Raw genomic sequence first — 15,049 nt, forward strand, 5'->3', positions numbered from 1 at the left:
GTCCGGGGGAGCGGGGGTGGGGGAGGTGTTGAAGCAGTGTGCCAGGAGTGTAGGTGGGAGGGAACGTGAAGGTGAGGATGTGGGGAGTTGCAGCCGTGATGAATGCCAGGACCCAAGGTTTTACACAACAGAACATTGCATTGTAACAAGATGATCAATGTTATTCTCTTCACCTGTATGTAGTTGTCGTCTTGTGGCTGATCAGCAGACAGGTCATTACACACATTTTGAGAAAAACCAGGATGATGAATTTATGAAACAGCTGTGATGGCCGAGAGGTTAAGGCGTTGGACTCGAAATCCAATGGGGTCTCCCCGCGCAGGTTCAAACCCTGCTCACAGCGAATGAAGCCAAAACTTCAGTCACAGTTGGGAGTTTCAAATGCATTACTACGCTTAGAAATCTTTGGTCCTGTATTAGTGTGGATGCCACTTGAAATGCACCAAACACCTTGTAGACAAAGTACACCCCCTCATGGCAACAACACTACCCAATGGCAGTACCCCCTCAGCAAGGAACAGTGCTTCCTGTCACACTGCAAAAACTGCTCAGGAAAGGTAAGATGGATGGGATAAGGAGCTCAAGGCATTGACCTTGTCTTCAAATTCCCCAGATCCCAATCTGATCATGCTTCTTTTGGATGTGCCAGTACCCCACCTCACAGCCCAGAGGACTCAAAGGATCCACTGCCATCATCTTGGTGCCAGACAGCACGGAACACCCATAGATTCCTATGTCCATGGCTCAACAGGTCAAAGGCCCCACTGTGGATTGGACTTGCCTCTGACCTGTCAAGGCATTGACACAGTACTTCTGGAATACCAGTCTGTCCCACAAATGCTTGATCAGATTGGGATCTGGGAAATTTGTGGGCCAGTCGATGCCTTGAGCTCTTTGTTTCATTCCTTGGGCCATACCTGAGCAGTTATGGTTGTGTGATATGATGCATGTCCTACTTGAAGGGCCATTGTGTGGATGGTGCCATTGAGTGGATGGTGTGTGTCAAGTGGCATTCCCCTGAATGCCAGGACCTAAGGTTCCCCAGCAGAACATTGCATTGCAATGAGGTGATCAATCTTATGCTCTTCACCTGTATGTGGTTCTAGTGTTATGGCTGATTGGCATACAGGTCATTACATACATTTTGAGAAAAATCAGGATGATCAACTTATAAAACAGCTGTGATGGCCGAGAGGTTAAGGCGTTGGACTCGAAATCCAATGGGGTTTCCCCGCGCAGGTTCAAACCCTGCTCACAGCGATTGAAGCCAAAACATCAGTTAGGTTTCAGAGTTTTAAATGCATTATTATGCTGAGAAATCTTCGGTCCTGGTATTAGTGTGGATGCCACTTGAAATGCACCAAACACCTTGTAGACAAAGTACACCCCCTCGTGGCAACAGCACTACCCAATGGCAGTGCCCCCTCAGCAAAGACGATGCTTCCTGCCACACTGCAAAAACTGCTCAGGAAACGTAAGAGGGATGGGACAAGGAACTCAAGGCATCGACCTGCTCTCCAAATTCCCCAGATCCCAATCTGATCATGCTTCTTTTGGATGTGCCAGTACCCCACTTCACACTTGAAATCCAATGGGGTTTCTCCGTTCAGGTTCAAACCCTGCTCACAGCGATTGAAGCCAAAACTTCAGCTAGAGTTGAGAGTTTAAAATACAATATTATGCTTAGAAATCTTGGGTCCTGTTATTAGTGTGGATGCCACTTGAAATGCACCAAACATCTTTGAGACAAAGTATACCCCCTCATGGCAACAGCACTACCCAATGGCAGAGCTCCCTCAGGAGGACAGTGCATCCTGCCACACAGCAAAAACTGCTCAGGAAAGGTAAGAGAGACTGGACAAGGAGCTCAAGGCATCGACCTGGCCTCCAAATTCCCCAGATCCCAATCTGATCATGCCAGTACCCCACCTCACAGCCCAGAGGACTCAAAGGATCCATTGCCAGGACATTGCCATTGCCAATTGCAGTGGCCCTCCTCGCAGGACATTGCCATGTCCTGCGAGGAGGGCCACTGCAATCTGGGTGTGCCGTTGCCAAGGGGGTGTACTTGGTCTTCAATGGCATTTGGGTGGATGGTGTGTGTCACTGTGGATTGGACTTGCCTCTGACCTGTCAAGGCATTGACACTGTACTTCTGGAGAACCGGTCTTTCCCATGAATGCTTGATCAGATTGGGATCTGGGAAATTTGTGGCTCAGTCGATGCCTTGAGCTCTTTGTCTCATTCCTTGGGCCATACCTGAGCAGTTATGGTGGTGTGATATGATGCATGTCATGCTAGGAGGGCCACTGCAATCTGGGTGTGCCGTTGCCAAGGGGGTGTACTTGGTCTTCAATGGCATTTGGGTGGATGGTGTGTGTCAAGTGGCATCCACATGAATGCCAGGACCTGAGGTTCCCCAGCAGAACATTGCACTGCAATGAGATGATCAGTGTTATTATCTTCACCTGTATGTGGTTCTAGTCTTGTGGCTGATCATTAGACAGGTCATTACATACATTTAGAGAAAAAACAGGATGAAGACATCAAAAAAAACAGCTGTGATGGCAGAGTGGTTAAGTCGTTGGACTTGAAATCCAATGGGGATTCCCTGCGCAGGATCAAACCCTGCTCACAGCGATTGTAGCCAAAACATCATCCTGAGTTAAGTTTTGTCAATGAAGTTAATGCTTACAATGTATGGTTTTATAATCAGCCCATACAGTTGTCAGGCAGGGAAACTAATAGTGCTACAAAATACGAAGACATGTATTCCAAGCCCTGCGCCGTGCAGTTGAAGCTATACATCGATCAGCCACAACGATAAAACTGATCATTTTGTCGATATGCAATGTTGTTATCATGCACCTACCACCCAAACACTGGAGACCGAGTACACCCCCAGCAGGACAGTCCTCCCTGCCACACTGCAAAAACTGCCAGGAAAGATAAGAGGAACGGGACAAAGACCTCAAAGCATCAACTTGGCCTCCAAATCCCTTCAGATTCCAATCTTATCAAGCTTCTGTGGGATGTGCCAGTACTCCACCTCACTGCCCAGAGGACTCAAACATTCCAACATTTTGGTGCCAGACACCACGTAACACCCCCAGATGGATGAAGGTGTCAGTTGTACCTGTGGGATGGGCTCCTCTCTGATATTGTCATGTGCTGTAGTTAAGTCTCGGATGTAATCCACTGTGAAACTAAAGCCAATACAGCTGTGATGGCCGAGAGGTTAAGGCGTTGGACTCGAAATCCAATGGGGTTTCCCCGCGCAGGTTCAAACCCTGCTCACAGCGATGTTTAATAGGGACTTTGTGTTTAGATTACATTAAAATACTATAGTTGCTTATCAATTATGTACTTTATTTCAAGCATATGGAACCCTTCATAGTGTTGGGAGCCTTCAGTGGTACTAGAGAAATACATGTGAAATCATGCAATACAAAAAACAGACCATCCTATAATCACGTTAAAAAGAAATTAAACTGAGAAAAAATAAATAAATAAAAAAAGCCTTGATCAAGCCTTCCAGCTAAAAACTTACAACCAGACCAGCCTTCCGATCAAACCAAATGGGGAAAACCTAGGGTTTGCTTGAACCATACAAAACAGGTTTGGTTTGAAAGAGTGAAAATTCAAGAAAAGTCAGAATAATGGCTGACAGCTGTGATGGCTACGTTTCAAATTCAGTGATATTTCCTCTTGAAGGTTCAAACCCTGTTCACAGCATTTGAAGAAGCTTGACACATCCTAAACTGACTGTTTGAACTCTGCTCAAGCGGAGACTTTTATATAGAAAATAAAGTTACATAGATTTAAGGACAGGGCCACTTGAGTGACAGGCTGTCTGCAAGGCGTATCTACAGTCTGTGAGTCAAATCCACCCTTCGGTCCTCCACAGCTTTACCCCTCTAACCACATATGGTCACTTCTGGCTCTAAAAGAAAAAAAGTGAAGTGAACAGCCAATACAGCTGTGATGGCCAAGTGGTTAAGGCGTTGGTCTTGAAATCTAATGGGGTTTCCCCGCGCAGGTTCAAACCCTGCTCACAGCAATGTTTAATAGGGACTTTGCAATTAGATTACAATAAAATACTATAGTTGCTTACCAATTATGTACTTTCTGTACTAAAAGAAAACAAGATGTAGACACTTGAGATTCTGAACTCATGGCATTAAAACAGCAGTCCACAAACCAATGGGTAATGCCACAGTAGCTATGTCCATTATTTATACAATCTGTTGAACAGGCCCACAAAGCTTTTTTAAGTCTAACTCTAAATGTAGTTCAGTGCATCAGTCAAACTACACCCAAGCAGCTTAGCCAAATGTCTGCTCTCAAATCAACAGACTGATTATCATTATTTGGAAATGAGTGATTAAATTATTGCCTGAAACATATGGCAATGTGCAATGAAATTGCAATGAGAGATAATAACAATGACAGCAGTAATCTATGGCAGGCTGTTGACTGCTGATAATGGCCTCATTTCAACTTTTAATATTCTCGTCTGCTGCTTTACTGTCACTTTATCAGTTTGAAAGACTGGGTTTCATTTGTCTCTAATTGTGGATTATGTGTTTCCTTGTTTTTTCTTTTACTTTTAGATTACGCAATCGAGTTCTGGGTAAAGCTATGTGACCGTTTAAAAGTTTGATTGCATCCAGTCAGGTGGCTGAGAGGACTAATCTATATGTTTGAATGGTCTTTCATGTTTTCAGGTAGCAGAAAGTCCTCATTACAGATAGATGTTATTTTGTGTGAAAGGTTTCGTTTTGAACATGGAGAATAAATTGCTTTACAATGGTTCACACAGACTGACAACTGAAAGAGCAGAAAGAGACAAAGATCCCTCTGAGTTAAAAAGAATGGAAGAAATCACAACTGGAAACGGGAAGCTTAGCATCAAAATGTTTGCAGATTTAAATAGAAAGTGTCAAGTTCACAGCCTATAACAAGTTGGAATTAACAGGCAACATGTTACTGTAGAAAAGCTATTCTTTAAACTTCACAATAGGATTAGAAGGTTAGTTGAGACTTGCACTATTTGAATTGGATATCAGGAAATATCAGCTGACATTGGTGTAGATTTCATGGGGTGACGCAGGGGCAATTGTTGCGCCCAATAAAAGCATGAAAGTAGCAGAGGACTTTTATTTTGACAAAAGTAAAGATATTTTGACTGATTTAAACTGATACAGAGAAGGCACAAATTTGTGCATTAGAAATTCACCAGAAGGCAGGAAATTAAGTGTTTGGTGCTCAATAAACAAAAACCCTGGTCAGCTAAATATACAGACTGACTAATCACAGTTTTAACATATTCAATCCAACCAGTAATTATACTGCAGAGGGCCCAAAGAAAAATATAAAAAATAAAATGTTTAGAGCCCAATTGCACTGTTGTGATTCAATAATGATTGAGGGTCACTTAATGCTTTTATGGACTGGAAAACAGGTTTGAAATTTAAGTTCCAACACTATTTCGCCCTGTAATGCAACACTGTGGGGACGTCGACTAAATCAGTGGTTCTCAAACCACCACTTTTACACTGTATACCACCTCAGAAAATATTAGACTGTCCAAGTACCACCACTCTTACTATTTCTTGTTTTGACTGTTATTAGCCACAGGCATGCTGTTCGGGTGGTACTAGAACTACCATTTAAACTCTTCCACATAACTCTCTGCTGTGGAGACTTCACTGGCACTGCTTAAGCAGCCACCAGCATCCGGTGGATTGTTGCCCACTTTGGTTTCAATACCCATTGACTTTCACAGTATCACTCCGCTTGTGTGTGTGTGTGTGTGTGTGTGTGTGTGTGTGTGTGTGTGCGCGTGCGTGTGTGTTTAATATTCAGATCTCTCACTGTGATAGCTCAAGATGAAACAAATGTAATGAGAGGGCCATTAAATTGAATTTACTGCAATTTCCCTGAAAAACATCTCAGACTGACTGGATGAAAATACATAACAAAGACTCTAACAGATAATCATGTCTGTCTGTATGATTCTGTATGATTATGCTTTTAAAAAGAAGCTGTTAAAGCAGGTTGTGGAAAATCTCTGCTACCTCATATAACATATAGATATATAGATATATAAAGGAATAATAAGAGTAGCCCTTATTGCCATCGCTGAGGTTAACTTGAGCATGACCCTTTATCCCCCCTACTGCTCCACTAAAACCAGTGTTGTATTGGTGTCCCATTAGGTGGGTATATTGGGGCTTTCAACAATAATAATGCAGTTTCACTCACAAAAAAACACAGAGTCCAGTTACTTAAGTACTGGACTTAAAGGAATACTTAACCCCCCAAATGACTCATCCTGTGTTACACTGAATTCGTAAAAAAAAAATTTTGTTTCCTTGCAAGCCTCCACAGTGGACAAAGAATTCAAAAACCAAAAATCAGTATGTTTGTTGGTGTTATTGTGTGACAGTGGTGTTTAGTTGCTGAGTGAAGTACAAAGTTGAGGTATTTGTACTTCAGTTGTGTATTTCCAGTTCATACCACTTTTTACTTCTACGTAAAATGTTTACCCCCACAACAGTTTTAGTTTCAATTTATTTTGCAGATTAAGATTTGTCAAACCACATTATGTGCTTAAATATAATGATATGATATGATATGATATGATATGATATGCACCATATGTTGTTGTCTGTGCCCAGTTAGCTAGCTACCAGTGTGTTATACTGGTCCATCTACACCTCCCACTTTGCCACTTTTCACTTCCCTCAGGCCCACCAAGCATTTTTTAGGAACTCTCTTGATTGCCATTCCGCATCCATCCACTGGATGCCCTCAGACCTTTCCCCCTGTCCCAGTCACCTGACTCTCTAACTCACCTGCTCACCTCTTTCCACTTCCCTCATCAGCCCTATCTGTGCATATACTAGCCCCCTTCTGCCCCAGTTGCAAGATTGTCAATAACGTGTCATGCATTTGTTTCCCTTACTTTGTACTCTGCACCTGCAATCTGCAGCCTATATCCTGAAACCTGTGTCTGTACCTGCACCCTTTTCCTGCCTCAGTCTGGTGACCTGTGGATTCCCAGTCATTTCTGTTTGGACATGCTACCTGTGTTAAATTTAGTCATTATAATTCAGGAAAAATCTGTAAAATAACAGTGTTTCTCTGTAGAACTTTTCGTGACATCACTTTATTGAAGGTGTTTGATTGTAACGAATTAGGAAAAATCTGTGAAATTACAATGTTTCGTAGCAAAACTTTTAATGTAAACTTCTGTGAATTTATTGTTTGTAGTGTTTGCAGTGTATGTTTTCACTTGCCTCCCTCAGTTGTCTATGTTTGAGTTCTCATCCCAAATCGCTGCCCAAATTCACCCCAAAGATCCCATGAAATGGGTATTTGAATTACCAACCTGTTCTCATTACCAGGGCATCAAATACCAATGCTTTGTCACGCCCCTTGGTGTCTGAACCCAACACACTTCAGCGTCTGTAAAAGACGCAGCTGGCCTTTAACTAACTCCAATGTAAGCCCATCAGCAGAAATATTCCAGAGCAAGTGATGTAGTAAAAAGACAGAGAAAGTTTGTTTTGGGAGGAGGTGGGGGTGGATAGGGGGCTCAAACAAACACAGGCACGCCACCCAAGAGGCTACTCATGTGACATGAGATGTTGTCAATGTCATTTTACCTAATCAAGTTGTGTTGACAAGACCTAACAAGGTTTATTTTGAAAAGACACTGTATGCATTACAAAAGTGGATGAAACTGAAAAGTCCAACAACTAATTAAAATTGTAGATTTGGTAAACCCTTATCACTTGTGGAGTAAGATAAGTCAGAGTGTCTGCAATGTGGTGAAGGATTTACTGTCATAATTTATTTATATATTTTGGGGTATTTTTGTTTCCAGTTTAATTCAGATTGACAGGAGAAACAATAAAAGGAAGAAAAATTATTGAAATACAACACAGAACATCTACAGATTTCTTCTTTTAATGTAACTTTTTTGGTGTATTCAGCGCCAGTGGGGCTCAAGGCTCAAGCCCTGTCAGTGTCAGCAGCAGTTCCCTTCACACTGAGCTGCAGAGGAAATGGGACCCCTAACCCTTGCAGAGTTAGTATCACACTTTACCCACCGAGCATCGCTGCAATTAAGTTAAATGGGCACACAAACCATATTGCTAATGTTTTCATGAAGCCAGAGCCCCAGAGAAGTATGGAGATTGCAGAATCCATCAGTGAAATTGCGCACTGACATGCCCCACTAAGTTTGACTGCGCGATGGAGCTCACTTATCCAAAATGCATCCAATATACAGATATGTCCAAACGCATGACGTGTCATCAGAAAACCACTGACAGGCCCGTCACAGACAGCAGCTGTTTGTTCCATGTTGGAGAATCATAATCCGCACTGAAAAGGGGGACAATCAAATGTTTTCTCCGACTGGATTTTACAGCCAACAAATGACAGTTTGTTAAATTTAGACTGAAAAGCCAGCAGAAGGGGATTTTACAGCCAAATGGCAATTTGTTTTTACTGAAAAGCCGGCAATAACTTCATCCTGTCATCTGTACAGACAAAAATCCTTATTAGCAAAGTCATTTCATTATGCTCATGTACTCAATAGACTTTGTCCAGTAATTCAGCAGGGACAGAGAAGTTTAGTTTTCTGTGACAAAGAAGCTAAAATAATGTTACTCGCTTTTTCATATAAGATTCTTAATTTGCATTTTTCTAATTCAAACTGAGTCAGCAATGGATGGATATTTTCCTAGTGAGCAGCAGCAGCAGCAGCAGCACTTTTATGACTTTAATTCAGTGTACAATTAGGACCTGCTTCTCAGTGATATGATCTTCAAACAATTATATTTAACCTAGAAAACTAGAAAATATTCAGTTTTCAGCCATATCTACTTTTGATTTGAATTTCAGTGTTCTGCTACATGGATTGTTTTGTCTGAAGCTTTAAGCTCAGGCCAGGTTCACATGGTCAAATCTAATTTCTGTAGTTGTGGCGTGGTTAGCCTAGCTTTGCATAGAAACAGGAAACAGGGAAACAGATAGCATGGCTCCTTACCCAGATACACCTCTAAAGCTCACTAACATGTTTTTGTTTGTTTAATATTAACCAAAGCAGACATGTTAAAAAATAACACTGTGCCTGAACTATTCCTTGACAAAAACAGTTCATCTTTAGGCTGATCGGGGCCTCCTGACGAGATTTGTTCTTAATGCACAGACGTGACATCTGAGCACATTTTTCCAAAATGCTGAACTATTCTTTTTCAATAATTGTCGACAGAAGTTTTTGTAAAAGAGAATGAAATTACTTCACATGAATAAAAAGACATTCTCACTTCTTTTAGAGAATTATGTGATTCTAAGGCATAATACCAGATTAAATTATTAAGTTAAACTGAATATTTCAGTGATACTGCAAATGAAAAGAATTTGGTGACACCATGTAACTTTTTGTATCCTTGTAACAAATAATGTAATACTTGTTTTCAATTTGGAGAATCCAGTTCTCACTTGCTGCCCTGACTTGTTGGTGACAAGACTTGCAGCTATTTAAAACCCACTCTGAATCATATGTCGACATTAATGGAGTTAAATTTGTTCATGCATCTTTTTCTCTCTGTTTCAGCTCTCTGTCTGGACTATAATATGTATAAATTGTGAATTAAACAGACAAGGAGTTATGTCTGGGTTGGAAAAGTGAAGCCAATGTGCAGCCCAGTCACCAACAGAAAATACTGGCATTGTAAATTTCAGCAAGCCATGAATACGTTAACATTTACACATTTCATATGTATCATGTCAATGTTTCTAAAGTGATTTAGTATATAAGCTGACTTTGTCATCAGGAGGTGGGGGGATGGTGAATGGCGTGTCACCTAGGTGAGATGCTTGCCAAGCTGCAGATTAATGCAGACCATTGTTCAAGATCAACAAACAGCAAAACCAGATGTGGTGTAACGATACATTGCTGTGTTTCTATTGGCTGTAGGCTCCAAACATTGGTGTTTTGCAGTGACCTATTACTGTTTTTTCCAGTGGGGGTAGTGGCACAAAAGGCAGTTGTTTTTTACCAAGACATCCCTGCCCTGTGATTGTGCCGAAACCTAACCTCAACCACAACCTGTCAACCACAGCTTTGTTGAAACAGAAAGCTTCATCTTATCCGCTAAATAATAAGATGCAATCATAACATATCCATGGTTTGCAAAAACATACAATCCTATAAGGCCTTAAACCTGCATTCTTTCTAATGGCCAGCAGGGGGCAACTCCACTGGTTGCAAAAAGAAATCAAACTGTATAGCAGTCTATGAGAAAATGACCCTACTTCTCACTTGATTTATACTTGAGGTTATGGTCTCAGTCTCCAGTTTTATGTCTTCTTCAATATAACATGATGTTCATTTTGTAAATTAGGGTCCTGTTCAGAGTAAAATAGACAGGGTATGCTTTAGAGCGTGGCTACCTTGTGATTGACAAGTCACGACTGCAGCAGTGTCCTCGAGTTCAGTCAGATCCACCCCTTGCTCTTACACTACTCAAACCTCTCCTCCAAATATGGTCACTTCTGGCTCCAAAAAAGATGGCACAAGATGGCGACGCAAATTTCGTTGGTACTCCCAACAAATTTTGTTGTACTCCTTGTATAATGACAGTAAAGTCCATTCTATTCAACTTGCCAACTTGATTTTGTCAGACAATATCACAACCCTGAAATAATGATTTGGTCAGGAATGTGTGTATCACTTTCCACCAAGTGTTGGCTGTCTTTTGATATTTGAAAGGTGTTTAGGTGTATGGATGGAAGTTGTAGTGGCCATTCTACCATGCCACCAAATCCCTAGACAACTTAGTCTGCAAGGTATCAGTCTTGGCTCATGTTCCAATGAAATAAGTTCAACTTTTTTTGTGAAGACCCAATGTACAGGGGGTTGCAGAGACTTGAATGAGGGTTTATTTGAACAGAACTTACAACATCACGGCAGGTGATTCTCATCCAGCTTACATCTCAGTCTGGTCCACTACCAACTTCATGTTCCAATAAATCTGTTCTAATTAGACTTTATCACATGGTCAATAACTTATAGCAGCTCCAACCTGCTCGGACTTTTCTGCCTCATTTTAGCACTGAGTTGTCCAAAATCTTTTTTAGCCATGTGAACTTAAAACCACATGACAGCATCATCACCTGTCGTAAATAACAAACTATACTTGTATTCTAGCACTTTATAGCAGAATAGAAACATGGCATTAGCGTATTCCACTTATAATACATTATTCAAACTATACAGACTGTTGTATAAACTTCTTACATAACATGTAATGCTAACATCCATTTTTTGACATAATACAAAGGGCTTAAGTGGCTACAGAAGTCTCTTCTATCATGACCTAGAAACGTTTTCACACAGACGTCCTTTTAAATGTACAACTTGATGCAGACGAACCCTGAGAACAACAGAGAAACTTCACACATTGTTGAAATACTGTTGAATGGAAAAAGAATAGCAACGGTCACACATCAAGAGTTTCCCTCCTGCTGTGCATTCAGAGAGCTCTATTGTCAACAGAGACGTCTGCCATTTGAGAAAAAGATGCCACCTTCTGTTCAGACAGCTGGCATTAAAATACAGCTCATTGTCGGATACAGTGGAAGCATTAGCTAAATGCATTCTGGTCCTAAAATAGTGGGATTTGAGGAGTAATGATTTTTCAAAGAGGACACGCTTTCACTCCCGCACTGATGTACAAAAAAAGGCCAATGGCCCATTAATGAAAGTGGAATAGGCTTAGCGCACTTTGAATAACCATTGGACTTAATACAAAAGCCATCACGGAGTAATCTGCAGCATTTACTGGGGATTAGCATGTGGAGAACAATGCCAGTTTAATCCTGAAAGGCTGACCTGTTGCCCAGACTGCTGTAATTATGATTACCAGAGCTCGCATCATGATGAGACATTTCATTTACACGATAACAGAGTAAACAGAGTGAATATACAGTATTGTCATTTATATAAGTCTTTTGCACCACCAGCCTCTCATCTACTTGTGTTGGTCTCTTTGAATTATGTGTTTATGAAATATGAGCACATATAAACAAACACTGACACTATTGTGACTTTCTATTCATGGTCCTCAGAGGATGACTCTTAACTCCTGGAGACTTTAAGAACAGGTAAACATGAGATTTTTATCATTCATCTCTGGGAGTAAAGGAGAGGCATGTCAACCTTTTGCATAACTTTCTATTGATACATTTAAAGTTGCTTTATCTATATATAATGTCCACAGTTGAATATTGTATTTCTGTAATTTTGTAGTTCTTGGTTGTGAATTTTTGAGGTTTAATCTCAGTTTTATCCATACCAGCAGCAAGACGTCGCTGCAATGTTGCTCCTGTTCCATAATTAATTATCTTGTCAACTATTGTATGGACTGCCATTGAATTATGCACATACATTAATGTTCCCCTCGGGTTCAATATTAATAACGTTCATTATCTTTAACCAAGCTTTTCAACTTTTCTCCAGAACAGTCAGCAGTTCAAAGATTTCATTTGTCCAGTATTTTGGTTTATGATGAAATACCTGCAAAACAAATGGGTTTCCATCAGCCTCAGCTGGACTTTGTGTTTATCTCTAATTAGCAAATGCTAGCAGGCTATACTAAGATGGTGAACATCATAAACATCACATGTTAGCATTTAGCTTAAAACACTGCTGCTCATATGTACAGCCTCATAGAGCCGCTAGTGTGGCCGACTTTTTATTTTTCTCAATCAGTGATTAAAAGATAGAGTCAAGGTCACGTCACATGTAGCTGTCACCAGATCCACCTTTGAAACTGTGCATCTCTAAGTTGTGGCTGTATAAATACACTTGATTTGACCTGACTTGAGTTTGAGTGCCATGAATAAGACTGAAGCTGCGACATGCAGTTTTGTGCAGAGGGGAGTTTTGATTCTGAAACAGACCTGAGTTCAGCCTCAGTGGCCACAGCAAAAGATGCACCTTTTTCCCCCAACAACTAAGGAGCTCACCCAAATGCCAAAGAAGAGCTTCTTATTATTAAAAAACAAAACAAACAAACAATAAAATAGAAAATTCGGATTTAGTCTGGCATTACAACTGTGATTATTTGGCTCTGCCCACAGAGATTTCACCCAAACTATAAGGTCGTTTCTGCTTCCAAAACACCATTAAGTATAATAAATCACTATCAACACTTACTACAAAAGGATTGTGGTAATTTGTAACTCATTCGGGATGCATCACCAAATAGGAACTGTAGTTTGATGACATGTAGTTCTTCCTGATCACACTTACTGTAAGTTGCTTTAAAAAAGCATCAGCTAAATGAATGTATTGTAAAGTTATCATATACAGTACATATATATGTATCATGGCAAATATTACAGCAAAACTCTAAGCCTACAGAAGAATATCACACTAGAATAAAAAAACATACCATAAAGTACACAAATAAAGTCTCTTAAGACAAACAACAGAGACAAGAATCCTGTAGAGGATGATTTTAAAGATGCCATAAGAGATCACAATAAATCAGACATAATAAAGTAACTGTAAACCCACTATACATGAATATGAATACTAGTATTTTATCAGTATCCCACTGACAATCACATAAACTTAACCAAGCATGCCTGCTGTACTAACCTTTGCCTTTACACCTCCTCCTCCTCTTCCTCTTGGACTTTCCCTTCATATCACGGTCTGACCTCTCCATGTTTCTGCTGCAGGTCCCATTCACCAGTGCCATTCAGGAGATTCCTTCTTCTTTTAAATTTTCCAGCAGTTTTGTCCTCTGTTGCTTCTTCTCTTCTTCTTGTCTGAGGCAAAAACGCTCAGGGAGGATTGAGAGTGCAGCTCTGCAGCAGGAAGCCCTCTACAGTGACTGACTTCTCTCCCCCTTCTGCCGGCTTTAGGAGGCAGGCGGCTGTTCAGAGTGTGACATCATGAGGAGAGGAAGAGCTTTGGTTCAAGCTGTGATTCAGCATCACTGATACAAAGTCACTGAGTTTTTAGCCATGGTAACGGCTTGACTTTATGGATGGCAATGTCAGTCTGGCAGTTTGGTTCAGCTTGAAGTACCTCAATAACTATGTGATGGATTGTCATAAAATTTGGTACAATTAATCATTGTCCTCAGAGGATGAAGCCTGCTGACTTTTGTTATATCTGACTTTTCCTATAGCGCCACCCTGAGGAAGTACTCAGATCAATTTTTATTCAGTAAAAGTAATAATACCACAAAAATACTTTGTTACAAGTAAAACTCCTGCAATGAAAATGTTACAAATGTAGTATCAAGGAGATGCTTATTAAAATTAAAGTACTCAAAAAATGCCCCCTGTTACTATTCTGTCCAATCAATAGCACGAACCTAAAAAATTATCAAAAATAAATTAAAATTGATCGAAGGAAAAGCAGCAATTTCTGAAACTGAAACCATAGAATTATTTCCTGTTAATCGAGTAATTGAGTAATCAACCAGTCATTTCAGCTGTGTGGCTAAACTGTTGGGAAGTTTATAAGAAAACATCATATTTCATAAGCTCCTCATATGATTTGTCTGCAAACGTCTTAATTTGTTTAGAATAGATTAATTTGGTGAGATTTGGAAACATGGTAACTTTACTCCAGTAGATTATCTTTAAGTTCCAGGCTGCCAGTGTCTGCAGTGGGTGAAAAAAATATCTGTTATCTATATTATCAACAAGGAAACAAGTAGATAGAGGTGCAGTCTTATTTCATTGATACTAACCTTCCCTTCCTTACGCAAATGTGTGATGCTGAATGCAAAGAGTTAGTCTACAAATACTTTCAACACCTCAGAGGACACCTGTCAATGCCAAAGTTGTAGTGCATGGACTAAAACATGTCAAGTCACTGGTTGTGTCCTTCAATATCTAAATAAGGAACTCGTAATCACCCATATTTTAATTTGAATTCTTCTAATGATGTTCTTTCATTCACTCCCCCAACCAGTTTTTATTTATCTGACTGTATTTGCTTTTT

At 40.4% G+C, this 15,049-nt stretch overlaps 1 protein-coding gene and 5 non-coding genes across 7 annotated transcripts in view; 5 read left to right on the forward strand and 1 right to left on the reverse strand.

Annotated features, from left to right (window-relative positions):
• The window catches only part of LOC126382647 (double-stranded RNA-specific editase B2-like), a 48,778-nt gene extending 34,446 nt beyond the window's left edge, over positions 1-14,332 (reverse strand). For both annotated transcript variants that reach the window (XM_050032640.1, XM_050032639.1), the window contains exon 1: positions 13,688-14,332. In XM_050032640.1, the coding sequence (XP_049888597.1) occupies positions 13,688-13,790 (103 nt within the window). In that variant the 5' untranslated portion in view covers positions 13,791-14,332. The remainder of the gene's footprint in view (positions 1-13,687) is intronic.
• On the forward strand, positions 262-343 carry trnas-cga (transfer RNA serine (anticodon CGA)). Its single transcript has one exon. It is a non-coding gene; the product is annotated as a tRNA-Ser (tRNA).
• On the forward strand, positions 1,179-1,260 carry trnas-cga (transfer RNA serine (anticodon CGA)). Its single transcript has one exon. It is a non-coding gene; the product is annotated as a tRNA-Ser (tRNA).
• Positions 2,559-2,640, forward strand: trnas-uga (transfer RNA serine (anticodon UGA)). The gene has a single exon. It is a non-coding gene; the product is annotated as a tRNA-Ser (tRNA).
• trnas-cga (transfer RNA serine (anticodon CGA)) lies at positions 3,221-3,302 on the forward strand. The gene has a single exon. It is a non-coding gene; the product is annotated as a tRNA-Ser (tRNA).
• Positions 3,979-4,060, forward strand: trnas-uga (transfer RNA serine (anticodon UGA)). Its single transcript has one exon. It is a non-coding gene; the product is annotated as a tRNA-Ser (tRNA).
• Positions 14,333-15,049: the final 717 nt, after the last annotated feature.

Source organism: Epinephelus moara, chromosome 21, assembly GCF_006386435.1.
Source record: "Epinephelus moara isolate mb chromosome 21, YSFRI_EMoa_1.0, whole genome shotgun sequence".
Taxonomy (NCBI): Eukaryota; Metazoa; Chordata; class Actinopteri; order Perciformes; family Serranidae; genus Epinephelus; species Epinephelus moara.